The 27,704-nt window shown below is 48.4% G+C and overlaps 1 protein-coding gene across 12 annotated transcripts in view; it reads right to left on the bottom strand.

The window, feature by feature from the left end:
- DLG2 (discs large MAGUK scaffold protein 2) overlaps positions 1 to 27,704 on the bottom strand; it is an 895,737-nt gene that overhangs the window by 330,332 nt on the left and 537,701 nt on the right. For all 12 annotated transcript variants that reach the window (XR_014469831.1, XR_014469832.1, XM_083170304.1 and 9 more), the window contains 2 exons: positions 10,011 to 10,094; positions 5,012 to 5,062 (listed from right to left, as the gene is read on the bottom strand). Coding sequence is in view for 10 of the 12 variants with exons in the window: in XM_083170304.1 (XP_083026430.1) it covers positions 5,012 to 5,062; positions 10,011 to 10,094 (135 nt within the window). In the remaining 2 variants the exon portion in view is untranslated. The remainder of the gene's footprint in view (positions 1 to 5,011; positions 5,063 to 10,010; positions 10,095 to 27,704) is intronic.

Genomic DNA, 27,704 nt, shown 5'->3' with positions numbered 1-27,704 from the left:
ACCATGTGAAAATTGTAATGTTCTGATTGGCTACACGGTGGGCTAACCATGTCCTACTATGTGACCATAGAGGCAGAGGCAATCACACATTCAGAAACACAATTTAGCAGACTAGCATTTGAAGCGGGCTTAGCTAGTACAATATACGCCCCTAAGGTTCTAATGGGCTGCGTCTTCATTCTAACCACTCTCACTTCAATATATCTTTAAACTTGGTCATGTCTGAGAAATATTAGTCAGGATGCCAAGGAAATGTCCATTTCCTCCACACCAACCAGAGAAAATCCAATTATACATCTATTATTAACTGTTATTTATTAGGCCAACAAGGTTTCTGCACAGTGGTAGACACAGACCCAAATAACCAGCACGATGGACTCGGTTCAGTTTAATTTCCAGTCAGCAAGTTCTGTCCTGCAACATGACATTCAGCTGCCAATGTCCCCCTGCTACTGCTCCGTCCAATGCCCCCCCCCCCCCGCTAGTGCTCCGTGCAGGTTCATGCAAATCTGAAACCGTACATTGTCCGCTCATTATCTGCTTCTCACAACAGTGCCTATAATTACTGTTAGCTGAAGGGATCGTTGCAATAATTTATATCGTCCCAAGACGGAGATCAAACGTTTTCCTCTAGGCGAGATAGCTTTTGCGTAAAGGGCTACATATAGATTTACTATCGGCCTGGAAAGCGCTTGAGAATTTTTGACTTTCCAAGAAGAGCTAAATTTCCTGGACAAGTTTCTTTGACACAAAACTTTCTGTGCATTAGTCCTACAGAGATGGGTTATTTGCAATCCGTGAAAAAGTGCAGACATCACACTTACCTACTTTCTGGCTGCCCTTTTTGAGAAAGGGCAGCCAGCTCAGGGGGGGGGGGGGCGGGGCTGCAGGGAGTGAAAAGGGGTGAGGTGGAGACAGAGCCACATGATTGGCTTCTTGTTTGGGGAGTGTGGCCAGAGCGATTCCACCATTTTAGCCACGCCCCCCGACATGCAATGTAATTTTTAAGGCATTGCACTGTGGTGGACGGGGCTAAAATGACGCGATTCGCATCATTTGGGGGGGAGATGTGGGATTCCAGGAGGGTTGCCCCGCTTTCCGGGGGGGCGAGAGGGGGACCCAATTCCCAGGACTCTCCCGGCCATTTCCAGGAGGGTGGGCAACCCTGGCAAACACACAGCACGCAATCTTTACATACTGCGCACATGGGGCCTGATTCAGACCTGACCGCTCGGTGACCTATTATCGATAGACTGCGCTTGCGCATGGGTGGCAGTGGGCATGCGTGAGGCCGTCCTCCGATGCAAAAACTGCTACTTTCGCTGGTCCTTCGCAAGGTGATAAACTGCATTAACCCTTTGAGTCCTAACGTCGCTGTGAGCGATCCTCAAAATATCCGCTACAAATACCAGCGCCGCTCACAGCGACTGCTCCGTTAGTATAAATACAAATACAGCCGAGTACCCATTAATTCAAGCATAGCTAAATATTGCACCCCCCAAACACCGGACAGTCACTCTGAGCGGCGCTGCCATTTTTTAGCGGATATTTTGAGGATCTCTCATACATAGCACCGTTGGCACTCAAAGGGTGTAATAAAAAGGTGGTGTGGATCGTTTTATCGACCACACTTAGGTCGACACCGTTAGGTCGACATGCAACTAGGTCAACAGGGTTCTAGGTTGACGGTCGACAGGTGTGTAGGTCGACATGGGACAAGGTCGACATGGGTTTAGGTAGACATATCATTAGGTCAACATGGGTTTTTTCACTGTTTTTTTTTACCCGAATGTCGACACAGTCGACATGGACACAGTTGGAAGTCAACCGCAGCCCCTCGCATCGCTCGCTTTGCTTGCAATGCTTCGGGCACACTATTTTATACTCCCACCACGCCCTAGTGGATGGTAGGGCATGAAATACCACCTGTCGGCACATATTTGCTCAAAGAAACAGTGAAAAAACCCATGTCGACCTCGCGACGTGTCAACCTAACCCATGTCAACCTAACGCTATGTCGAACTAAACCCATGTCGACCTTGTCCCATGTCGACCTAGACACCTGTCGACCTTCAACCATGTCAACCTAGTTGCATGTCGACCCAACTGTGTCGACCTAATGACTGTCGACCTAAGTGTGGTCAATCATACAACCGTATACCAAAAAGGTTTGCTTGGAAATTTCCACACCTATTTTGACAAATTCCTTTGGCAGAAGAGGGGGGGACTGGACTGCGCACCATATTTTATACATAATGAGAGGTGCTACCAAGTTAAGGCTTCTAGCACCGTACAGGAAAAAAGAACAATACTGATGCACACTCTATAGAAACATAGAATTTGACGGCAGATAAGAACCACTTGGCCCATCTAGTCTGACCCTCTAGGTGCTAAGAACACTGATACTAAAAATAATTTTGATAACTCTTACAATTAAATTCCCTTGGCACTCATAGGGTTAATGAAACAGCTTTTCAGGAATCTGGTAAGTGCGGATAATCGGGAACGATGCTGGCGGCAGCGGCTCTGCTGTGCTTCTATGTTCCCCGCTGTCTGTAAGGAATGAGGACATCAGGTTCTCTGACCTGAGTCAAACCCTGATAAAGGCAGCGTTCCCGCAGCAGCAGCAGCATCCTCCTCCAGGCATGCCTCTAATTATTTCTGGTTCCCCATCTTCCCAATACATGATGTTCAGCAGGAGGATGCACGGAGCGGTAACGAGCAGGCCAGCGGCAGGGCACGTGATGAGGTGTAATGAGGGCGAGCACAGACCTGCAATCAGTGCGTTCCCATGGGGCCATAAAGGTATATACTGTAGCTTAAGGTGACTCCACCGGATGACTGTGTCTCCTATCATGTGCTTGTTGGGTGAATTGGGTCAGGCCCCTCCCCCCCATCCACACAACCTGTGCGCACAGCTGGCTGGTATTGTAGCTTAGTGTCCCCCACAAATTCACACCTCTCTGTCTACCTCTACCAATACTTTATAGGTCCATAGGTGATTCACCAACACCTGCTCTGTGGTATAGCAATTCTACAGTATATAGGTGACGGCTGCGGGAGGGGTGTGTTGATGTTGATGGCAGTGGGTGTGGCTCCTCTCTTTGTATTCTGAGCCGAGGTTTGAACCTGTCGACTTTAAGAACTGTTGACGTTTTAGTGTATGGGAGCACACGCCCACGTGGCACTGGTCACACCAACGTGCTACTGGCCACACTCATACAGCACTGGCCACACCCCCTCCGCTTTTCACAACAGGCCTAAGGGTGTCCATACACTAGCAACATTTCGGGGCAATTCCCTGATGCCCTGGCAGTCGAGATGCGGATCAGAGATATCATACCCTCCAACATTTCCAACTAAAAAAATGGTACAGGGGTAAGGCCATAGATAGAGGGGCATGGCCTTGACCATTTTTTCCCACTACATATGCCAATTTCTTCAAGCATCCCATTTTAATATAAATGCTGCGCTGCCTGACCCTACCTGGAACACTCAGTCTCGTCGGCTGTGCAGGGTCTGGCCAGAAGATCGGCCACTGCCGTAGTTAGACTGGTTGACACTGATAGTAAAATTACTTGTTATAATGTTGCAAAGTCGATGAAAAGTAATACACTGTATAAGTGTAAATGGATGAACGTAAAGCACCCGTTGTAATAAGACACGCATTGCTTACTGAGATCATAGAGATAACCGCCAGTAGGCTCGGACTGGCCAGACTGCTTGGGCTGCCAGGACTAGCTTGCCCACCTGTATTTAGTCTTCATTCTATACTACACTAACAATATTGGTGGTAGTGGGACCCGGCACAGCACTGGCATTGGCAGGTACATGCACACTAATCAGCAGCATCTCACCTGGAATGTGTGCTGTGCTCCGATTGGCTGAATGACACATCACACACACACAGTTGCTCCTAACTGCCAAACATAGGCTGGGGAAGATGGTGGTTAGGTTTAGGCACTAGAGCAGGACTTGGGGCAGGAGGAGGGGGGTAAGGTATAGGCTGCAGAAAGGGAAGGTTAGGGGTGGCAGGGGAGCATAAGAATACTTTACTGACCGTTGTTGGGATTTCCACCACCAGGATGCTGGTATCAGTATTCTGAACCGCGCATCCCCAACGCTGATCATCTGTATGTACAGTATCCCATTCCAAGAACTTTCTCCCAAATGCTGGAAAACATCTCCCCTTTATAGATAAGGCTCCACTACTTCTTTAGATCATTTTCCTACCTGTCCCCCCCCCCCCCCTTCTGCCAGGTCCTGATATTTTTCCACTCCCCCTTTTCCTGCACAACCCTCCCAAGGTCTCAGGCATGCATCGTGTAACATCGAAACATTGATAGGGTTGTATATCTATAGATTGTAAGCTTGCGAGCAGGGCCCTCCTTCCTTTTTCACTGTGTGTAACTACTGAGGATGTTTAATCCATTATAAGGCGCAGCTGAGACATGGGGCAGCCGAGGCATGGGTTAGGCCCCAGTACTAGGGGGAGGGGGGGGGGGGGGCATTTGCTATTGAATGGTTTGTTGATTAAGCCCTTCCTGTTGTACATTCCTGTGGTGCATTCCACTGCTTTCAGGCAAGATTTCAGAACTGTAAATGAGGATGTGATTACGCCAGTAATGCACTCTTTAGCCACTACAAAGGCCTGGGTAATTTGGGACTGGGTCATTTCTACCCCCTCCCTCTCAGCGCCATCTGTTTATTTTAATCTTCTTTACTTCGCTGCGAAACGTAGGTCAGGAAGATCCCGCCGGACCATGTGGTGCACACAGGTGACCGGCAGTGGCGGGCCCAGCGGTAGTGCAATTCTAGACACAGAAGGCGGCATGCCCACATGGAGGGCTCTCCGCCGCCACTCCGGGTACTCAAGACCCGTGTAATATGGGATTTGTCCATGCCTGATCATATTCTCAGTTCACTTCTACAAATCCGTCATCAAACAAAAAAAACCCCAATTATCTGTAACCATAAGACAAACAACACTAAATATATATATATTACTTACCCGCTCCAATGTGATCTCTTCAAATTCATATTCAATTTCTGACCCGTTGATCTGGAAAGAAAAAATAATATTGTTTATCTGCGCGTGCAAGAACCTTCTACAGTATAACAATGGGCCTGATTCAGCCAGCAGCAGCTCAGCTTATGTGATCAATAGCAATTTAAATGCTGCCACCCCCTGCCTGCATACCACCCCCTGCCTGCATACCTCCCTGCCTACCACCCCCTGCCTGCATACTGCCCCCTGCATATTGCCCCCTGCCTAACTAACAAACACTGCATGCATACCACCTGCTGCCTGCATACCACCCACTGTCTGTATACCACCTCCTGCCTACCTAACACACACTGCCTGCATACCACCTCCTGCCTGCATACCACCTCCTGCCTGCATACCACCTGCTGCCTGCATACCACCCACTGTCTGTATATCACCTCCTGCCTACCTAACACACACTGCCTGCATACCACCCCCTGCCTGCATACCACCTGCTGCGTACATATCACCTCCTGCCTGCATACTACCCCCTGCCTTCATACCATCTCCTGCCTGCATACCACCTCCTGCCTGTATACCACCTCCTGTCTGTATACCACCTCCTGCCTGTATACCACCCACTGTCTGTATATCACCTCCTGCCTACTTAACACACACTGCCTTCATACCACCTCCTGCCTGCATACCACCCCCTGCCTGCATACCACCTGCTGCGTACATATCACCTCCTGCCTTCATACCACCTCCTGCCTGCATACCACCCCCTGCCTGCATACCACCTGCTGCGTACATATCACCTCCTGCCTGCATACTACCCCCTGCCTTCATACCATCTCCTGCCTGCATACCACCTCCTGCCTGTATACCACCTCCTGTCTGTATACCACCTCCTGTCTGTATACCACCTCCTGCCTGTATACCACCCACTGTCTGTATATCACCTCCTGCCTACTTAACACACACTGCCTTCATACCACCTCCTGCCTGCATACCACCTCCTGCCTGTATACCACCTCCTGTCTGTATACCACCTCCTGCCTGTATACCACCCACTGTCTGTATATCACCTCCTGCCTACTTAACACACACTGCCTGCATACCACCCCCTGCCTGCATACCACCTGCTGCGTACATATCACCTCCTGCCTTCATACCATCTCCTGCCTTCATACCATCTCCTGCCTGCCTACCACCTCCTGTCTGTATACCACCTCCTGCCTGTATACCACCCCCTGCCTGTATACCACCCCCTGCCTGTATACCACCCCCTGCCTGTATACCACCCCCTGCCTGCATACCACCCCCTGCCTTCATACCACCTCCTGCCTGCATACCACCTCCTGCCTGTATACCACCTCCTGTCTGTATACCACCTCCTGCCTGTATACCACCCCCTGCCTGTATACCACCCCCTGCCTGTATACCACCCCCTGCCTGTATACCACCCCCTGCCTGCATACCACCCCCTGCTTGCATACCACCCCCTGCCTGCATACCACCTCCTGCCTGCATACCACCCCCTGCCTGCACACCACCCCCTGCCTGCATACCACCTCCTGCCTGCATACCACCTCCTGCCTGCATACCACCCCCTGCCTGCATACCACCCGCTACATACATATCACCCCCTGCCTGCATACCACCTCCTGCCTGCATACCATCCGCTGCCTGCATACCACCCCCTGCCTGCATACCACCCCCTGCCTGCATACCATCCGCTGCCTGCATACCACCCGCTGCCTACATACCACCTCCTGCCTGCATACCACCCTGTGCCTGCATACCACCCGCTGCATACATATCACCCCCTGCCTGCATACCACCCCCTGCCTGCATATCACCCCCTGCCTGCATACCACCTCCTTCCTGCATATCACCCCCTGCCTGCATACCACCCACTGCCTGCATACCACCCTGTGCCTGCATACCATCTGCTGCCTACATACCACCTCCTTCCTGCATACCACCCCATACCCACACACCATTCCTGCCCACATATCACTTCCTGCCTGCATACAGCTTCATGCCTACCTAACACCTCTTGCCTGCCTACAGGCCCACTGCCTGCATACCACTCCCTGCTTGCATACCACCCCCTGTCTGCATACCACCTCCTGCCGCCTATCGCCCCCTGCATACCTAGCTAACACCTCCTGCCTGCCTACAGCCCACTCCCTGCCTGCATACTGCCCATGGAAGGCCTACCCAGGTAATTTGTCCCCGCCCATCCAGGGCTATCTTAGCAACATTGCAGGCCTTGGGCAAAGCAATGCACTGGGGTCATTACCCACCCATTCATTTTATTTCTGAATAATATCTCAAGATACATTCATAGAGTGAATAGCTGTCAGCTCTCTGGTCGCACAAGGCAACAGCCAAACAGGATCCTACGTAAAAACAGCCAATTCTTACTGATTTCAATGCACTGAACACGAATATGATGTTTAAAACTGTTTATATCAGTTTAAGTTTTGAAAATCCCTAGTGATAAACTTAATCGTAGATCAATGCTGTGGTCACGCAATGCAGACATTTTCCCATTTTTTTTTTTTAATTATCTTTATTGACATTTCTCATTTGAACGATGTAAATTGGTTATCATTGTTCAACTTTCTGTTTAATATGTTTTCAAAAAGTTAAATAATTCTAATAATCCCCCCTTATTGGAAAAAAGAAGGCAGCAAACTACGTTGAACTGGTTGAAAATCTGATTTCCTCATATCAGACACTTGGGTGCGATATGTCTTTGAAGATGCATTTCCTTCATTCTCACTTAGATTTTTCTCCGGCTAACTGCGGCATCGTTAGTGATGAACACGGTGACCGTTTTCACCAGGACATTTCTGATATGACATTAACCACTTGAGTGGTATGCCTGGCAAATTTCTGGGCACAGCTGTGCTGCCGCAGCGGGCTGTCCCGGAAGATTTCCGGGCATACCACTAAGATGAAGGTGTGCGCCAGTGGTGCCTGCAGCTGTGCACCACTGGCGCATCACCTGTCCGGGCTCCACCCCCCCCAATGGCCGCTCTCCTCTCCACTCCCATCGCTCCCCCTCACCTCTCCGCTCAGGAGTACGCCGGAGCTCCCCTGCCCCCGCCGCTATTAGTTCTAGTAAGCAGACGGCAGGCTTGGGGATGTTCGGAGCGGCTCGGGGGGACTCAGGATTTCAGGATCTCGAGACCTCCCGAGCCGCCCCGAACATCCCCGATCCTGCCACTTGCTATGAACGGTGGCTGGGGCAGCAGAAGGGTCTGGGAGTTCCGGCGTACGATAGCCGGAGCAGAGATGAGGGGGAGGGGGCGACAGGAGGTGTGGAGTGGCGGGGGGGGGAGGGGAGGGTCCTGCCCCAGCTAAACCCACCACTCAAGCTGTTAAAAGCAATGATTTGTATTATTGTTGCTGTTTTGTATGTATATAAAGTTGTTTTGGAAAACAACAAATGTGAATAACTATAAAACGACAACAAATCTTTCAATTTCACTGTCATTTTTGTTTTCAGCACCCTAACTTTTATTAATAAACATGTAAATTTTAGGATCCAAAAAAAAAAAGTTTAAATTTGTTGTCCAGTGCTGCTGGAGAGCGCCAGCAATCCACCAATCATCACGCTGATAGCCCTTCACTGTCTGGCTGCAGGCTGGACAGAATTCTCTAACTGCCTTCCTAGGAGCTTCACAGATGCCCTCCTGGCCCAGCCGCCCCTGCTCAAATGTCCCTAGAATTGTGAGGCCCAAAGTGCCTTTATGTTAAGACGACTCTGTATATACCATTATTGATGTGGCTGGAGACGCGGGACAATTGGGAGGTATAATATACTGTCATTCCCATCCATCTATATCCTCTGTTCCTCAGAATAAATACAAGACTCGGCATTGTCAGAGAGTTCTGGAATAACAGTTCGATAGCAATAAACGCAGAACACAAACTCCTAATGCCCCATTACATCTCTGAGTCCTTCTGCTGTAAACGAGCTACGCAGCCATTTACATCCGCAATGCTCATTAACAAAATTGGAAATCTAATTGGTGACTGTAGCTAATCTCTCTGGCTCTGTCGTTTTTAACATTGTTTTAGCAAGTAAAAAGTAAACTTCTAGGCAGAAGAGTCTTTTATTTTCTACATCCAGCGGGAAAGAGAGCAAACGCCCATTAGCGGTGCTGGGGAATCACAGACAGGTCATCAATTATTCAGCAGGTTACTGGCAGATTACAGTCAATGTAAAACTACCTACAGCCCATAAAACATTGTAAGCAATGAGCAAGAGACAGCTCTGTAGTCAACTTGGGACTGGGTCATAAAGGGTGGATGGTGAATGCAATCACAGCAGTCCATGCTGAAGGGGTGTGGTCAACCGCCAGAGAGGGTGTGGCCAGACAACAAAGCCACAGGAAATCTGCATTAGAAGATGCGGACCCGGGCCAAGGCTTTTCTACAAAATGGGATCAACATGCCCCTGTTTTGTAGAACGGTCCTCGATGCTGCCCCCCTAAATGACTGCAGCTTGTCAATCATTGTGCAGTATAGCGGGCATCACTGCGATCAACAACTGTCGGGTTGCGTACTACTCTGAATCAAGCCCAAAGTTACTTGATTTGACTTGACTGCGCTCCCAACAAAGTACCCGCCCCTTTTTCTGACTAACAGACAGACACAGCCAATCTGCTGCACAGATGCAGGGTCTCTGCTCTCTTCATGTCATGTGACAAGAAGGGAGGAGAAGACAGTACAGACAGAGCTCAGAGTTGCATTCCAAAGCCTCTCTGATCACTGCACAAATGTGACTTTATCTTCCAGTGTAATCGAAGACATTATACAGAATTATAAATCATTAGGGGCAGAGTGAAGGAAATATGATAAATGTAAGAACTCGTAACAAAAATGTATTTTCATGGATTGCTGCCTCAATGTAGACAGATAGAGATATAGGATTACTGTCCTTAAACATACTAATGTTTATGTTAGCCTAGATATAAACATAATTTGCATCAATTTATCTTACCGTGTTTTCATGGAAGGGCGTGTAGCTGACATAAGGGATCGTATCCAAGGTGTCTGTGTTCATAATTATTGGTGCGGGACTGGCCTGAAAGAAACATAAGAAAGTGAAGTTAATTATATGATCATTAGTAATTCCCAGGAAATATAATCTTTTTTACGCAACATTTTTTATTTGAATCTATATAACCAATGTATAAGTGATGGCGAGTATCACCGGGGATTTTGCACTGGTAGGGGGCGTGGGCGGAGAGCAGCCCGGAGCAGGGGAACCCCCAGCGTTTTATGGGTGTTTCCCTGGGAACGCAGATGGGCCGATGCCTACTCGGGCCCTGTGTTCGACAATCTGTCGAGGAAGTAAAGAATATACAGTATGTAGTGCAGAAATATACTGTAAATGAAGAAATATACACGCACATACAAAGCCACAGATTGACATGGTGCAGTGTTTGGGGGGGCAGAGAGGGGATGACAACCCTTAACATTCAGTACAATGACTCCCGATGACAGTGAACACTACACCGAAACAGCTGTTGGGTATGTCTGACCTGCAGTGCCCCAAAGCCTGTTTTTTTTTTTTGCTCAATAAGTATATATATATATATATATATATATATATATATATGGTATATATATGGTATATACATATATAGAGATTTTTGTCCACAGTGTATATAAACATAAATAGTAATACATAATAATTGTTCCTCGATCACACTGATAATAGCTAACCATTGTAATCTCCTATTTTAATTAACGCTTGACACCTTTGTGTCTGTACAATAGTCACGTTGGATGCATCAGGCTTCAAAAAGTGTAAAGTGGAGAGCGATAAACAGCCAGCCAATCAGCTCTTAACTGCCATGTTACAGGCTGGGTTTGAAAAATAACAGATAGGACCTGATTGGCTGGTTGTTTATCTCTCTCCACTGTATCACTTTTTGAAGCTTGATACATCTGTCCCTCAATTAGTTGCCTGATTAATGTCTGGCTTAAAGCAAAATGATTTTAGCATGCCTGGCACCGCAATTGTGACATCATAAAAATGTAAAAGGTTACTTTTTTTTAAATGATCCCTGCTGCTCAGTTGTGTTAACCCTGTGTGGTCTGCACTGTTTGATACTCACCTGGAGGGGGCTGACCCATCCTTGGTAGCAGGTACATTCCGAGTAACACTGCCTGGCAGGTTCCGAAGCTCTCTCCGTCCCTCTGTAGGGGCTCCTCTGTGCACTTCCCCAGCGAGCAGGAAACTTTTTGCTGTATGGTGATCCCAGGGGTAACTGGCTTGCACCGCTCTGTGTAGGATAGTAATGTCCAAGAGGTGGGGGGCTCTGCCAGTTACATGCACAGTAGGGTTCGCACATACTTGCAGGCTGGATTCAGAAGCGGTCTGGCTCAAAGTGGTACCCAGGATGAGGATGAGAGAGTTATCTGTGAGGAAGGAGTGATGGACAGCGCCAAGGATTACTCCCAGAGCCCGGCTTTGTCGACAGCCCCTCTACAGCTGTTTCTCCATGCGGAAAGCACTGTGAATGTAGAGCTTTTAGGGTTACACAGCAGGATCTGCTGGCTGGAAGCTCTCTTGTCAATACATGAGTCAACTCGCAGCCCAAGATGACAGCATCTGTGCTGTAGGCAGAGGCAATCGAAGGTCCGCACAGCTGGGATACCAGCCTATGTTATGTTTAGAAGCCACTAGTGCCAGCGCGCAGCGGGACAGCCAAAGTGGATGTCACTCCGTAACCTTTACAGCGAGCAGTTAGGATGGGAACGGTGCACCCAGGGTAAAACAGCCTGAGACAAAAACAGCCCCCCCCCCCCCACTCTCTCCGTGGGAAAAGATGCGAAAGGAATCTTCATTTCCGAAGGCAATTAAAAACATTTCTTAGTAGCGAGACCACGCAGACGGCAGTGTCATGTGCTGTTTGCGAGCATAATGACTGCGAATCCAGTGTCAAGGCGCATCTGTCACAAAGAATCACTGGACGTTAAATTAATTTGTGTAATAAGGATAGTGCTGGGATAATTGCAGGAGGCAGCAACACAGATTGACGGTCTTGCTACGCATAAATGCTAAACCAAATATCATGCTGCACACACACATATATATATATATATATATATATATATATATGTACAGTATAATATTCACTTGCTATTTGGATGTTGGAGAGCACACATGCACAGGTCACATTGAGGTGATCCCATACCTTATTCCAAGCCTCAATTTAGAAGTTTTTTTCATCTATTTATAGGTTAAAAAATGAAGGTCTTTATCACCATTGACACTTCTATTCTTTATGAACACTATTTTTGGGCCCTGGGTACCACATCTCTATAGCGTCAATTTGATGACGACATTATTACAAATGGCTGATATTTATTATTGAAGTAAAGGAAGATTGAGTATAGAGAGATCGTTTGCCTTGGATAAAATAATACAGTAAAAAATTATACGTCCTTTGCTTTGTGCTTCAATTATCAAGGAATTCTATTAGAACCCTACTAAAAGTTCAAATATCATCGAATTCTTAAAGGTTCATAGTAAAAGTATCAAACCCCTGATGAAGTCTCAAAGAGACGAAACGCGTCGGGTACTTGTTATGATCCTCAATCCCAAGAAAATACTTCTATTTCAAGAATATTTGATTCTATATATTTTATAATAAATGTTTTATATTTAAGAAAAATTCTTGGTCGATTATAATTACAAAAGTGGGAAAGACAGATATTTATATATATATATAGTGGCAGATACAGCATATTTCCATAATGTGGATAGTTGTATAAAAATCCAGACCAGGTTTTTGATCAGCAGAAGCATACCTCCCAACATGACCCATTCCAGGAGGGACACAATGCTCTGCTCCTGGACTTTCCTCTTAATGTATTATAACCTTCATTTGTGTTGAACAGGTTAATGGCTAAGAAAGGTGTCTCACCACAGGGAAGTGTAGGAGTAGATGTGTCCCTCCTGGTGAGGGTCATGTTGGGAGGTATGCAGAAGCAGGAACATTAGATCCTAACCAGGTTTCCTAACTGATGTGATCATGGTTGAGCTGATTAGCAGCACCTGTGCTCTCCTGATATAAGTGTTTCCAGGTTAGGTCCTGATGGTGGAACAGCTGCCCAGGTGATAGGCCGGGGTGTGGGCTACAGTAGGGACCACTGGAGCTTTCTGTAGTGTTTGTACTATGCTGTGACACCTGTATGCTGCAATGCTGTAACCATGCTTGCTTATGCTGATTACCTGGTATGCTGATCACCTGCTACAAAATAAAGGCCAAGACTTCATCTGATCCAGTGTATGTGATTCCTTGTCACATTTGGCACCCAATGTGGGGCATACAGCTGCAATCTACAATACCTAAGACAAACCTCTCAGGTAACACTGCTACCTGTGCTTAAAACTGTCAAGTTTTTTTTTTTTTTTAGTTTTTTTGTGTGGATTTGTCACTTCCAGTTTTATTCTTTGTGCAAATAAAAGGCACATTTAAGTAAAAAAAAAAAAAGCCGCTTGGCGCGGCCGAGTCACCTGATACCTGGGGAAGGGCTGTTTGGCGCCACTAAAGCTACAATATATGAGGACACATCGCTATCTATAATTGCAGCTGCATATATTCTGTGCCTGGGCTCTGTTCTGGCAGCATAAGATTGAAATGAGGGTTTTATTTTGTTATTAAATTATTTATGTAAATTACAATAAGTTACATCCATAGGGCTTATTTATTAAGATGAGAGTTTTATTGAAGATGGGAGGTTGCTATGGACAACCAATCAGATTCTATCTATTATCGTCTAAAAAGTGCTACATAAATAAGTAGATTTTAATTGGTTGCCCATAGCAACAACGCATCTTAGTAATACCCCTTTTACACCGCCGTAAAAACCCGGGTTTTTCCCTTGTGGACCCGGGTCAGCGATGGTGTAAAAGGGGTTAACCCGTGTCCCTTTACACAGGACTTCTACACAGATCCTGACCTGTCTAGAACACGGCTAGGACCTGGGTAGAGGGCAGTGTAAACGGGTACGCTGGGTCATTTGACCCGGCTCCTGTTTACAGCAATGGGGGAAGCCCAACCTCCAGACCGCAGCATCCGCAGGTTGGACGGAGGGGCGCACACAGCACACACAGGAGAAAACTCCAGTGATCCCTACTGTAGCCCACACCCACAGCCTGTCACTTCTGACAATAGGACCCCTTATTGTTCAACATGCTTTATAGAGTTACTTCTATCAATCAATACGATGAACTGATGTGACCTCTAATGATTCCACACAGCTAAGTGCAGGAACTAATTACTGTAACAAGCGCATGTTCAATTCAATTGTGACAGTCACGTAACGCTGAAATGCTGCATCTCAAAATGGTTGGCATGTTGACATTACCCACGTGTACAATGACAATCCTTGTGATCAAGTGCTGACTGATCTGGTCTGGCGGCTCCAGCAGTGTCTGTCTTCTGGGTTCTGCAGTCAGCTGATGATGTCTTCCAGTATATCCTGTGGGGCTCGGAGCGGTTATTATTGCCTAATCCTCTAGGGGTCAGTGTGCAGCCCCTAAAATGTTCTGCAGGCAAGCATGTTTGTATGACTGTGCTGGTTCCGGGAGGCTTCATTCCCTGAGCGTGTATGGAACCATTTTGTCACTGTGGGGTAGATGTATGAATGAAGCAGTGATAAAGGAGGAGGAGAGATGAGCCAGAGGAGAAGCGGCCCATGGTGATCAATCAGCACCGAAGTAACATCTATAATTTGCATAATATAAAATTATACAGAGCAGCTGATTGGCCAATATAGCCACTGGTAGGTGAGCGAGCTGTATGACACCTCTCCCCATCAGCTCTGTTTCATTAACCAGTGTGTGTAACAGTGAGTACAGCAGTATCCGCGATAATTCCAATAACATAACTACACCAACCTGTGCTCACAAATATCCCACATAGAGCAGTAGAATCATGTCCCTCTCTACACAAATCTAACAACGGGACAGGACCTGGTACCGGACCCCAACACTGACCAACAGCATCTCCCACCTGGGAGGTCTCCTGGATGGAGAAGATGTATCAGTAGCACACTAATGAGGGCAGTGCATGTAACTCAGACCTGATCGCATGGTTTCACATTCACAATCTGGCCAATTAACGACAGACTGAGCATGCATTTGGCCCATAGTACGCATACGCGTGGCCGTCCTGCAACTAAATCCTGCTACTTTTTTTTATCGCTGGCCCTAGGCAAGTTGATTGACAGAAAGACGGCATTTGGGGGTGGTAACTGGCCATTTTCTGGGAGTGTCAGGGCTTTGGAGGGGGCTGATGGATGTCAGCGCCGGCTCGGATCAGCCTGATTCTATGGCAGCCGCTGAGTAAGTCCTGGGCTACACACAGACTGCACACACTGGGGAATCTTTATATGGTGAGGGGCATGGCCAGGCGTGTGAGGGGAAGTCATGTGACATCAGCTCCGCCCCCGATCAGCCTGATTCTATCACAGCCGCTGAGTAAGTCCTGGGCTACGCACACACTGGGGAATCATTATATGGTGAGGGGCGTGCCCAGGTGTATGAGGGGAAGTCATGTGACATCAGCTCCGCCCCCGATCAGCCTGATTCTATCACAGCCGCTGAGTAAGTCCTGGACTACCCACACACTGCACACACTGGGGAATCATTACATGGTGAGGGGCGTGCCCAGGTGTGTGAGGGGAAGTCATGTGATGTCAGCTCCGCCCCCGATCACCCTGTTACTATTGCAGCGCTAAGCCATGCTAAGCCATTCGCAGGTGTGCACAGGTTGGGATAATACGACTGGGTGGCCTATACCTGATCGCAGTGCTCCGAAAATGGGTATGGATCATTCGTCAGACAGCAACTAGGTCGACATGCATGAAGGTCGACATGACTGAAGGTAGTCATGCAGGAAGGTTGACATGACAGAATGTCGGCATGGGTTATGTCGACACGTTCAATAGGTCGACGTACATTCGGTCCATATGGGGAAGGTCGACAGTCAAAAGGTCAAAATGGTGTTTTTCACTTTTTTTTTGTCTTGATTTTTGACACAGTCGACATGGACACTGAAACGAAGCACTGTGTCCCCCTCGCATGGCTCACTGCGCTCGGCACACTATTTTATCCTCCCACCACACCCTAGTAGATGGTAGGGTATGAAATACCGCCTGTCGGCACATGTCGGCTCCCAAAAAAGTGAAAACCCCCATGTCAACCTATTGACTGTAGACATTCCCCATGTCGACCTAATGACTGTATACGTATAGACAGCCAGAAACTCATCAGCGCAATCACGTCACCGCGTCCATTCACCTTTACGTCTCATTAATATCCATGTCTCCAAAACGGCATCCATGAAATTCGAATGACAAAATCAGGGGCGATTCAGACTTGGACGCTGTGGTTTGAATTCGCTCCCCCCGGCCGATGGTGCAGCCTAGCGAGCAGGTGTGAATAAAGCCCATTATTACCCTAGTCAATCACAGCGACGACATGATGGCACGGTAACCACCCAGCCGATGTCTTGGGTCGTGAGGTTGGTGCAGGGGGCACATAACACGTAAACATTAGATTCTTGTCTTTTATCTCATTAAACATCGAAACTTCACCATTATTCTTTAATGCAAAAAAAAACATTGTTGCTAGCGTTTCGGATGGAAACAGGTGTTTATTGCATAACTGTTTTCTGAAGAAGTTAATAGGAACCTCAATTAAAATACCATAAAAATGTAAATTACAGCCACCTGGACGTGTTTACCTGTACCGGTTCAGTAAAGAAACGCTTAGCACTGTCATTGGGGGGGGGGGGGGGAGCAATGTATGTAGGTCGACAAGCATTGGGTCGACACGACTAGGTCGACAGGCAGCAAGGTCGACATGGGTCTAGGTCGACATGGGTCAAGGTCGACATGGATCTAGGTCAACAGGACATTAGGTTGACACAAGCATTAGGTCAACATGGGCAAGGTTGACAGTCAAAAGGTTGACATGGGGGTTCTTCACAGTTTTTTGACCCGAATGTCCCACTTGGGCCAGTGGGCAGCATGTGGGAGGGTTGGCCACACTTCCAGGGGTGTGGGGATCTTCCGCAGGACCCAGGAGAGTAGGGACTGTAAATGTACCTTAGGGACCGTGTTTGGCATAGTGAATAACACTGGGGATGTATTTTTCCTCCTGATCTTTCCTCACCAAAGAGCAGCCAAAATCGGGACGCTTAGGATGTCAGCACCAAGGTGATAGAGTACAATGAGAAATAGATGAAATCTTCTTGTCATCATTTATTGGATTCCTGGATATACCAGGACATCATTCAGTCCAAATAGTTTCATCAGACACATGGGGCCATGGACCTAATTCTGGTCCACACGCAACGCTGCAAAATTTTCAGCGTTGCGTGTGGATGTAATGCCGCACAGCTAAACTCCCTCGCTGAGTTCCCCGTATGGGTGTACGGGGAATGACTATGCCACCCCTTCCCAAATACAAGTCAGCCTAAACTGAATTTTATTTGCAAGCGAGTGCGACATCAGCCACCCACCCCCAGCAAGCTGCAGAAAGCGTTTTACTGGGCGCACCCACCGTTTCTATGGGAACACCCAGGAAACGCAGGGATGCTCCAGCCCCCTGCCCGCCCCCTGACCGCAGCGCTGTGTAGATGGGAGTTCTATTTTACATGTGCTGTCGCTATGGACAACCAATCAGAACCTACTTCTTATTTATTTAGCACCTGAAGATAATAGATAGTATCTTATTGGTTGCCCGTGTGGGTATATTTATATATCAGTCTCCCCGATCCGTACAGCTCCTCCCATTCTATCGTCCTAAGTTTTGTGGTTGCAGTACTCACTGAGACACCAAGAACAGGGCTCAAAGCTCCGCCTGTTGGGGTACTGGGTGTTCTGCACAACAGGAAACCCCCCCTAAGTGCTCACCTGGAAGCTGGAATACAAATGAGCAACTAGAGACAAGACATCTATTACTGATTACTGTGTTTGCATTCACACATCTACAGTATAACCTCTAGTAAGAAGATGCCCATTCCATCTAGGGCTCAGATCTGCCTGCCATTTATTGTGTTCCTATAAATATGTCTCATCTGCTGTATTCCTCCAGGCTACAAATGTCACATTGTTGCAGAGATGACATCTGACTCGTTTTCTGTGTGTATTACACTGTGCATATGTTTGTAATAATAACACAAAGGCCGATGCTCCATTTCCTTAATGGGTGTAATAATTACGTGACATCTTTGGAATATTATTGGTGTGATATTGTGGTATAACAGTTTACATGGAGGACAGAGAAGTACAGTACAGTACAGTACAGTACAGTATGTATCATGCTTTGTCCTTACAGCACTTCCCCTCCATTTATTTATTACAGATGGAGGTGCGCTCATTCAACCCACCGGTGCACCACAGCTTTCCGCCTCGGCGTGCCGTTCAACGAAAACGGTATACGCGCGTGAGACGCTCGCGTGCCCAATTCTCGCCAATGGGACGGCACGCCGAGAAGGAATGTTCTGATGTGCCGGCGGCTTGAATAAACCTGGATCCATCTGTATGTAGCACTCTACATAACTCGGAGTGTAAACAAGTGGATTATGGGTAGAGGCATGGTACTGTGCTGTACAAGGGGTGGGACTTTGTGTGCCCCTCCTCCTGTAACAAATGACACTCACACTAATCACATACTGTACATTATACTGTAACACTTTTATCAAGGTTTAGCTATTTAAAACTCATTGCGTATGATAAATGATGCTCCATTCAATCACCTCCCATCTGTAAATTTTTAAACAAATGGCAGTTAGGAGCTTATATACACAAGGTCGATATTTACAAATGTTGACACAAGCAAAAGGTTGACATTGAACTTGTCGACACATGAAAAGTTTGACACGCTTCTTTGGTGTCAGCGTCGAACACATAGACCCCCTAAATAGTGTAGCGCCGACCCTCGATGGCCTCGGGCCAGATCCCCGTCTCCACACTTTACCTTTCACAATCGCAGTCCAAATGGATGGTAAAGCATGAAAGGGCCCAAAAAATGTAATTAGCAAAAAACTCATGTCGACATTTTCATGTGTTGGCCATTGCTATATTGACCTTTCTGCTTTGCGTTGACACCAACCGTGTGCATGTCGACCTTTTGTCAATGTTAGCCATTTAATGTTAACTTTCGACCTAGACCAGGCATGTCCAAACTATGACCCTCCAGCTGTTGTGAAACTACAAATCCCATCATGCCTTGCCACCGTTTTGCTGTTAGGGAATGCTAAAACTATGGCAAGGCATGCTGGGATGTGTAGTTTCACAACAGCTGGGGGGCCACAGTTTGGACATGTCTGCCCTAGACATTGTCGACCTGTAATCCCGATACCATTGGGAGGAGCTTGTGCTGCGCGCCTGTTATTAGAGAGGAATGCTTTTGCCATCGATGGGTGAGAACTAGCTGGTGTCCCTCCATCGATGGTCTGGCATAACCAAATGTTTTTGGAGTTTTCTTTATAGCAATGCCCCAGCATATGCAGCATAGCTCCTCCCCTGACTAGGGATGACCATCGACTATCAATGTTCCTAAAACATCGATGGTTGGGACCTAGTGTTTGATGTTTTGGGCATCTATAGTGGAGGGTTGACTAGTTTTATGCCATCGATGGATGGCTTGCGATGGTATAGGTTGGGGGCACGTGCACAGCGTTGCTGCATTCAGCGGGAGAGGAGCCCCGCCGGGAGGTGCGCATGAGCGCAGAAGATAGTTAGACTGGACGGGTGGCTAGTTAAAGTTTCTCCTGCGCATGCCCGCACATCCTGGCTGGGTAGGCTGCCTGCAGCGACGTGGCGGCCAGTCCCATTGCTCTGCGCAAAGCGATAGCAGGAACCACCGATGGTAGGTTGTAGAATGTTTAATAGCCATCCATGGTTCCTGCTTTAAATGCCATCAATGGCAACCATCGATGGGGGATGTGCCGATGGCCATCCCTACCCCTGACACCCACAAAGCCCCACCCATAGGCCCTTATTCTGGTTGGTGCGGTAATATCCGCGTGCGTTCGTGCCGCCGATGTTTTGTGTCTGCGCATGTGCAGAGGCGTCTCTGCGCATGTGCGAACGGGACGCACGTCCAAATTCCGCATGAAATGTGTACACTACGAACAGGGGGTGGAGAGGGGTGTGAAGGGCTGTTTGGGCTCATTTCCATATGTTTACACCCCGCGTTTCATGGGCGTTCCCATGCAAACGCTGGGCGTACGTATGGTAATGCGGCCGTGACGCACGTGTAGGGGGCGGACATATGACATCGCCGGATGTCAGCTGCCCGCCCAGATCCCTGCTTTTGCACGGAGAAATGCCCGTGTGGTCTGAGGTTGCGGGAGCTGGTGGAGCACTCGGTCCTGCATTCGATGGTCTGCGACCATCGAATGATGGGGGAGGTTCACTGAGATGGAGGAGGTGTATTCATGAGAAATACACGTGCGGTCCGTTCGGACAGCTTCTTACCGCGTACGGACGGAGTTGGCGATCCGTATGGAAGGCGGGGTTTAGGACGCACGGTGCTGGCCGCATATTCGGATCCGGCCGCACCGATCAGAATAAGGGCCATAGTCACATAACAAAGATGGCCATCGGTTGGGAAAAACATTGATAGCCATCCATTGCATTGTTGGCAACCATCAATGCTAGCCACTCCCATGACCATCCCTAGGCTGCCATATCTTCCATAAAGACCAATATTGGAGGTTTATATTGAATATATACTTTTTGCTGACTTGGTGTTTGCTATATTTATCTCAGGAGCTGACACAGGTAGGATTTTCCTGGGTACATTTATTCTGTGCAGTCGGCAGTAACACCTTCTATAACTGCTAATTAACTGTCGGGCTGGTAGCTCATTTGCATTCAAATGATGTATGTAAATAAAACATCCCACTGGCGCGCATTCTAATGAGCTCGTTAAGTGCAGTTTGCATAGTCTCAGCCAAAGCTGCTAATGTGTGAGGCAGAACAGGCTGAGATCAGTAGATGGCCAGCAGGGGGCAACACTAAGGGGGACATTTACTAAGATGGGACTTCTGTTTCACATGGGATGTTGCTATGGGAAACCAACCAGATACTATTAACTTCTAGAAGGCGCTAAATAAATAATAGGTACTGTAGATTCTGATTGGTTTCCTATGTCAAACAGAAGTCCCATCTTAGTAAATTCTCCTAAGGGTTTGACATATAGATAATCCTTAAACCAATCATAAAGGGCCCGGTAGCAGTCTCCATGTGCCCACCCCCTTCCCTCTACATGGGGCAGTGTCAGGTCATCTCTGGCCCCGTGCTGGATTGTACTGCACATGTGCAGGTCTCCAGGAACATGTCGGCTCCACCATGTTCCCATACCTCCCAACTTTCATTTTATCCGAGGAGGGACACGTGCCAAAAATTAGGGGGCGTGGCTGGGCAATGGAGGGGGCGTGGCCTCTAATGACGCCTTCCCATGAGGCCACACTCCCGTTTTACGCTGCGGGGGCATGGCCCTGAGGCTCTGTGAGCCTCTAGCCAAGCCCCCAGCCCCTCTGGGTGCAGGGGATAGACGCTGTGCCAGCAACTAACGGGGGACTCCCAACTGCCCCCCCTGCCGCGGGACACTGCCGGCAGCGGGAGGGACATGGGAACGTCCCCGAAAACCGGGACGTTCCCGCGGTTATCGCAACGGTTGGGAGGTATGTGTTCCCAGTGATTTTTCTAGTGCGAATGTGCAGTTTGGTGTGAGTCCCCTGTGGGTTTGTGCACCCATCATAAAACAGCAAGCAGCCCATGTATCTTTGTGTGAGCCCACCTAAGTCGCAGAGATACATAGGGATGAGCGGCGGCGGGGATGCGGGGAAGCACAGAGCTGACTCCGTCTGGTGTATGAGCTCTCATGTAACTTTATTAAGCTATGGTCACTGTGACTACGGTGCTGCAGAGATCACAGCCACATGCCGATGCACACCATGAAACTCCCATAACATGCCCATGACTCGAATAGTATGTACATGACACTCCCAAAACACAACTATGACACGACCATGTCACTTTCAGAAAACACCCATGACACTCTCAGGACATGTCTATGACACTCTAATACCATGCCCATGACATTCCTAGTACAGACCCGTGGTTCTAGAACATGCACATGACAAAACCAGAACACACCCATAACACTCCCAGAACACACCCATAACACTCCCAGAACACACCCTGACATCCCCGGAACATGCCCATAACACACCCAGAGCAGACCCATGACACTCCCCAACACATCCATGACACTCCCAGAACACGCCCATAACATTCTCAGAACAGACTCATGACACCCCCAGAACATGCTCATGTCATCCCCTCTTTTTTTTACGAAAATTTTAAGTCACCTCTCAATCACCTTAAACCGCTTATGGATCACAGAAGCCATCTCAGGTAGTAAAGTGTGCAAATGCGCATGCCAGATTCCAGCATGTGTGGTAAGGGTTTGCTAGACTTCCGGCATGTGCGGTAAGGGTTTGCTAGACTTCCGGCGTGTGTGGTAAGGGTTTTCTAGACTTCCGGCATGTGCAATAAGGGTTTGTTAGACTTCCGGCATGTGCGGTAAGGGTTTTCTAGACTTCCGGCGTGTGTGGTAAGGGTTTGTTAAACTTCCGGCATGTGCAATAAGGGTTTGTTAGACTTCCGGCATGTGCGGTAAGGGTTTTCTAGACTTCCGGCGTGTGTGGTAAGGGTTTGTTAGACTTCCGGCATGTGCGGTAAGGGTTTTCTAGACTTCCGGCATGTGTAGTAAGGGTTTGTTAGACTTCCGGCATGTGTAGTAAGGGTTTGCTAGACTTCCGGCATGTGCAATAAGGGTTTGTTAGACTTCCGGCATGTGCGGTAAGGGTTTTCTAGACTTCCGGCGTGTGTGGTAAGGGTTTGTTAGACTTCCGGCATGTGCAATAAGGGTTTGTTAGACTTCCAGCATGTGCAATAAGGGTTTGTTAGACTTCCGGCATGTGCGGTAAGGGTTTTCTAGACTTCCGGCATGTGCAGTAAGGGTTTGCTAGACTTCCGGCATGTGCGGTAAGGGTTTGCTAGACTTCCGGCATGTGCGGTAAGGGTTTGCTAGACTTCCGGCGTGTGTGGTAAGGGTTTTCTAGACTTCCGGCATGTGCAATAAGGGTTTGTTAGACTTCCGGCATGTGGGGTAAGGGTTTTCTAGACTTCCGGCGTGTGTGGTAAGGGTTTGTTAGACTTCCGGCATGTGCAATAAGGGTTTGTTAGACTTCCGGCATGTGCGGTAAGGGTTTTCTAGACTTCCGGCGTGTGTGGTAAGGGTTTGTTAGACTTCCGGCATGTGCGGTAAGGGTTTTCTAGACTTCCGGCATGTGTAGTAAGGGTTTGTTAGACTTCCGGCATGTGTAGTAAGGGTTTGCTAGACTTCCGGCATGTGTGGTAAGGGTTTGCTAGACTTCCGGCATGTGCGGTAAGGGTTTGCTAGACTTCCGGCATGTGCAATAAGGGTTTTCTAGACTTCCGACGTGTGTGGTAAGGGTTTGTTAGACTTCCGGCATGTGCAATAAGGGTTTGTTAGACTTCCGGCATGTGCGGTAAGGGTTTTCTAGACTTCCGGCGTGCTTCCGGCGTGTGTGGTAAGGGTTTGTTAGACTTCCGGCATGTGCGGTAAGGGTTTTCTAGACTTCCGGTATTTGCAGTAAGGGTTTGTTAGACTTCCGGCATGTGCGGTAAGGGTTTTCTAGACTTCCGGCATGTGCGGTAAGGGTTTGCTAGACTTCCAGCATGTGCGGTAAGGGTTTTCTAGACTTCCGGCATGTGCGGTAAGGGTTTGCTAGACTTCCGGCATGTGCGGTAAGAGTTTATTAGACTTCCGGCATGTGCGGTAAGAGTTTATTAGACTTCCGGCGTGTGCGGTAAGAGTTTGTTAGACTCCTGGCATGTGCGGTAAGGGTTTGCTAGACTTCCGGCATGTGCGGTAAGGGTTTGTTAGACTTCCGGCATGTGCGGTAAGAGTTTGTTAGACTTCGGGCATGTGCGGTAAGGGTATGCTAGACTTCCGGCATGTCCCGTAAGGGTATGCTAGACTTCCGGCATGTCCAGTAAGAATTTGCTAGACTCCCGGCGTGTGCAGTAAGGGTTTGCTAGACTTCCGGCATATGCAGTAAGGGTTTGCTAGACTTCCGGCATGTGCAGTAAGGGTTTGCTAGACTTTCGGCATGTGCAGTAACGGTTTGCTAGACTTCCGGCGTGTGCGGTATGGGTTTGCTAGACTTCCGGCATGTGCGGTAAGGGTTTACTAGACTTCCGGCATGTCCAGTAAGAATTTGCTAGACTTCCGGCATGTCCAGTAAGGGTTTGCTAGACTTCCGGCATGTGCAGTAAGGGTTTGTTAGACTTCCGGCATGTGCAATAAGGGTTTGCTAGACTTCCGGCGTGTGCGGTATGGGTTTGCTAGACTTCCGGCATGTGCGGTAAGGGTTTGCTAGACTTCCGGCATGTCCAGTAAGAATTTGCTAGACTTCCGGCATGTCCAGTAAGGGTTTGCTAGACTTCCGGCATGTGCAGTAAGGGTTTGCTAGACTTCCGGCATGTGCAGTAAGGGTTTGCTAGACTTCCGGCGTGTGCGGTATGGGTTTGCTAGACTTCCGGTATGTGCGGTAAGGGTTTGCTAGACTTCCGGCATGTGCAGTAAGGGTTTGCTAGACTTCCGGCATGTGCAGTAAGGGTATGCTAGACTTCCAGCCAGTGTGGTAAGGGTTTGCTAGACTTCCGGCATGTCCGGTAAGGGTATGCTAGACTTCCGGCGTGTGCAGTAAGGGTTTGCTAGACTTCCGGCATGTCCAGTAAGGGTTTGCTAGACTTCCGGCATGTCCAGTAAGGGTATGCTAGACTTCCGGCGTGTGCAGTAAGGGTTTGCTAGACTTCCGGCATGTCCAGTAAGGGTATGCTAGACTTCAGGCGTGTGCAGTAAGGGTTTGTTAGACTTACAGCAAGTGCAGTAAGGGTTTGCTAGACTTCCGGCATGACCAGTAAGGGTATGCTAGACTTCCGGCATGTCCAGTAAGAATTTGCTAGACTTCCGGCATGTGCAGTAAGGGTTTGTTAGACTTCCGGCATGTGCAGTAAGGGTTTGTTAGACTTCTGGCATGTGCAGTAAGGGCTATTTCACACTGTCCGGCTCCTGCCGGATGGCAAAATCCCGGACGACTTAAAAGCCGTGCCGTCCCTGCAGTGTTTAGTGGACTGCTATGTGTCCATTCACACATGACGGTCACGGCACGGCTGCCGGATAGCAGCCGGATCTTACGACTGCAGTGTCCGGCTGCCGTGCCGTGGCTGTCCCGTCCTCACAGGTCAGTGTGTGCTGAGGGCGATGGGGGCCTTTCACACACTCCGGTCATTTGGTGTCCGGTTTTAGCTCTCCGCCGCCCCCAAACTGACGTCACTTCAGTTTTTACCCTCAAATTTACATAGCACCGGCTCACGGAGCCGGAGCATGTGAAAGAGACAACTGTCAGGCAAAAAGCCGGACAAAATGTGTCCGGCTTTTTGCCTTCCGGACAAAACCGGAGTGTGTGAAACCAGCCTAAGGGTTTGTTAGACTTCCGGCATGTGCAGTAAGGGTTTGCTAGACTTTGGGCATGTGCGGTAAGGGTTTGCTAGACTTTGGGCATGTCCAGTAAGGGTTTGCTAGACTTCCGGCATGTTCTGTAAGGGTTTGCTAGACTTCCGGTGTGTGTAGTAAGGATTTGTTAGACTTCCGGCATGGGCAATAAGGTTCGCTAGACTTCCGGCATGTTCTGTAATGATTTGCTAGACTTCCGGCATGTTGTTTTTTATAGAAAATGTCCAAAGTTTCCACTCCACAAGTTAACAAGGTAAGACATCACATCAGGAGCTGATTTTAGCAAATTACGCCCTGAATGGGAAACACTGGCTGATTTCATTCTTTAACTGCCTTGGTCTAAAAATGGGTCTAATAGACAGACGGCCGAACCTGAGCCCCTGCCGGCTTCCTCGTGACTAAACTGCTAACACATCTATTCTACTGATTTCATCACAGGCCAATTATGGAACCCTCTAATTGCTACCTAATAAACGCTGGATTTTTGTTTTTATATTGAAGAAAGTTGAGCCGGTTCCCTAGAGAGTCCGAGCAATCTGACAACGCACCAGATACACAATTAATCGCAGAGACCAGGTTGGCTTATAGATATAGGGAATGACTCAATTCTGAGTTAGTAAAGAAAAACCTTCTTTACTTTAATACATCTTGATTTTGGGATTTAATGAAGAATTCATGTTATACTTCTATTGCCCGCTTTCTTAGTACCATGGATATTAAAATGTACATGTAGAACTAAATTACACAAGTAATGGCAAGCTCATATGGACCAGTGCCAGATTAAGCACAGGGCGACAGGGGTGGTTGCCCCAGGCCCCCCACATATCAGGGGCCTGCACATCGGCACTGCTGTTGTGGTGGCAGGTGGGTGGCAGGCAGCGGGGTCGGGCAGCGTGGGGTGGGCAGGGGGTCCCTGCGGCAGCAGGGGGGGGGGCACCACAATTTTGTGTTCCAGGGCCCCCCCAGACCTTAATCCGACCCTGATCTGGACAGAGACTCTACTGCATGTCTGTCATAGACTAGACTTCCGGCATGAAGTCACATAACAGGCTGGTTTATGGGTCGTAAGAGTAAATATACTAAGACAATAGTTCTATTGAAGATGGGATGTTGCCCATAGCAACCAATGATATTCTGGGGGTATTCAATCCGGGTTTCTGACTGCCGGGACATACCGCCAATCGGAATCCCGGATGTTTTCGCTGCTTTCCAACAGTAATACCACTGTTGGTGTTCAAAGTATCGACAGTCTTTAATCTAATGCGGTTACAAAACCCTTCAGCGGTGTACCAGCCGGCACCCGAAAGTACTGACACACCTGCTGTCCGCCTCCACAGGTGCTGAAATTCCCCATGGTGCATCTTTAGATCAGGACTGCCTTTATTAGTCCTACTATCTGCCAAAAAGGAGGTGTGCACTGGAAGGAGACTAGACTAACCCTCTCCTCCCACAGCCTAACCCTTCCCTCACAGACTAACCCCCTCCTCCCACTGCCTAACTGTCACAAGTTTACTGGAATCCCTGCCTATTCAGCTCGGGAATTGGCTAGACCTAACGCAGAGGTGTGGAGTCTAACCGTGCCGAGGGTTTTCTGCCAGTGACCCCTCCAATTGGGATTTGGGCTTCTGCGGCACTCGACAAGTCGGTCACGGTCCTCTGGTTAGGTTTCCCTTTATGAGCTGGAGGCTGGGAGGTAGATAATATGGAGAAGCGGTCGTCTAGCTGGGTCGGTATCTTTACGGTCAGTTAGGAGCCCAGGGGAGAGGCAAAGGAGGTCCAAGACAAGCCGGGTCATACACGGGAGACACTGGTTGCGGTACACTGGGATGAGACGGGAGAATAGTCGAGAGCAAGCTGGGGTCATACACGGAGAAGTCACAAGCGGAGTACAAGGGGTTAAGCGGGAGAATCGTCAGTAACAAGCCGGATCAAACAGTAGCAATAGAGACAAGCACTAAGGCACAGTAACGCTGGAGTAGGTGTGAGCCTATACTCTGGTGGGGTTTACCTGTCAGGGACTTCCTTTTATCCCTGCAGGCAAAA

This window comes from Crinia signifera, chromosome 2 (genome assembly GCF_055691185.1).
Source record: "Crinia signifera chromosome 2, ASM5569118v1, whole genome shotgun sequence".
NCBI classification, from domain to species: domain Eukaryota; kingdom Metazoa; phylum Chordata; class Amphibia; order Anura; family Myobatrachidae; genus Crinia; species Crinia signifera.
The sequence above is the reverse complement of the archived record's forward strand: the minus strand, read 5'-3'. Positions and strand labels throughout refer to the sequence as shown.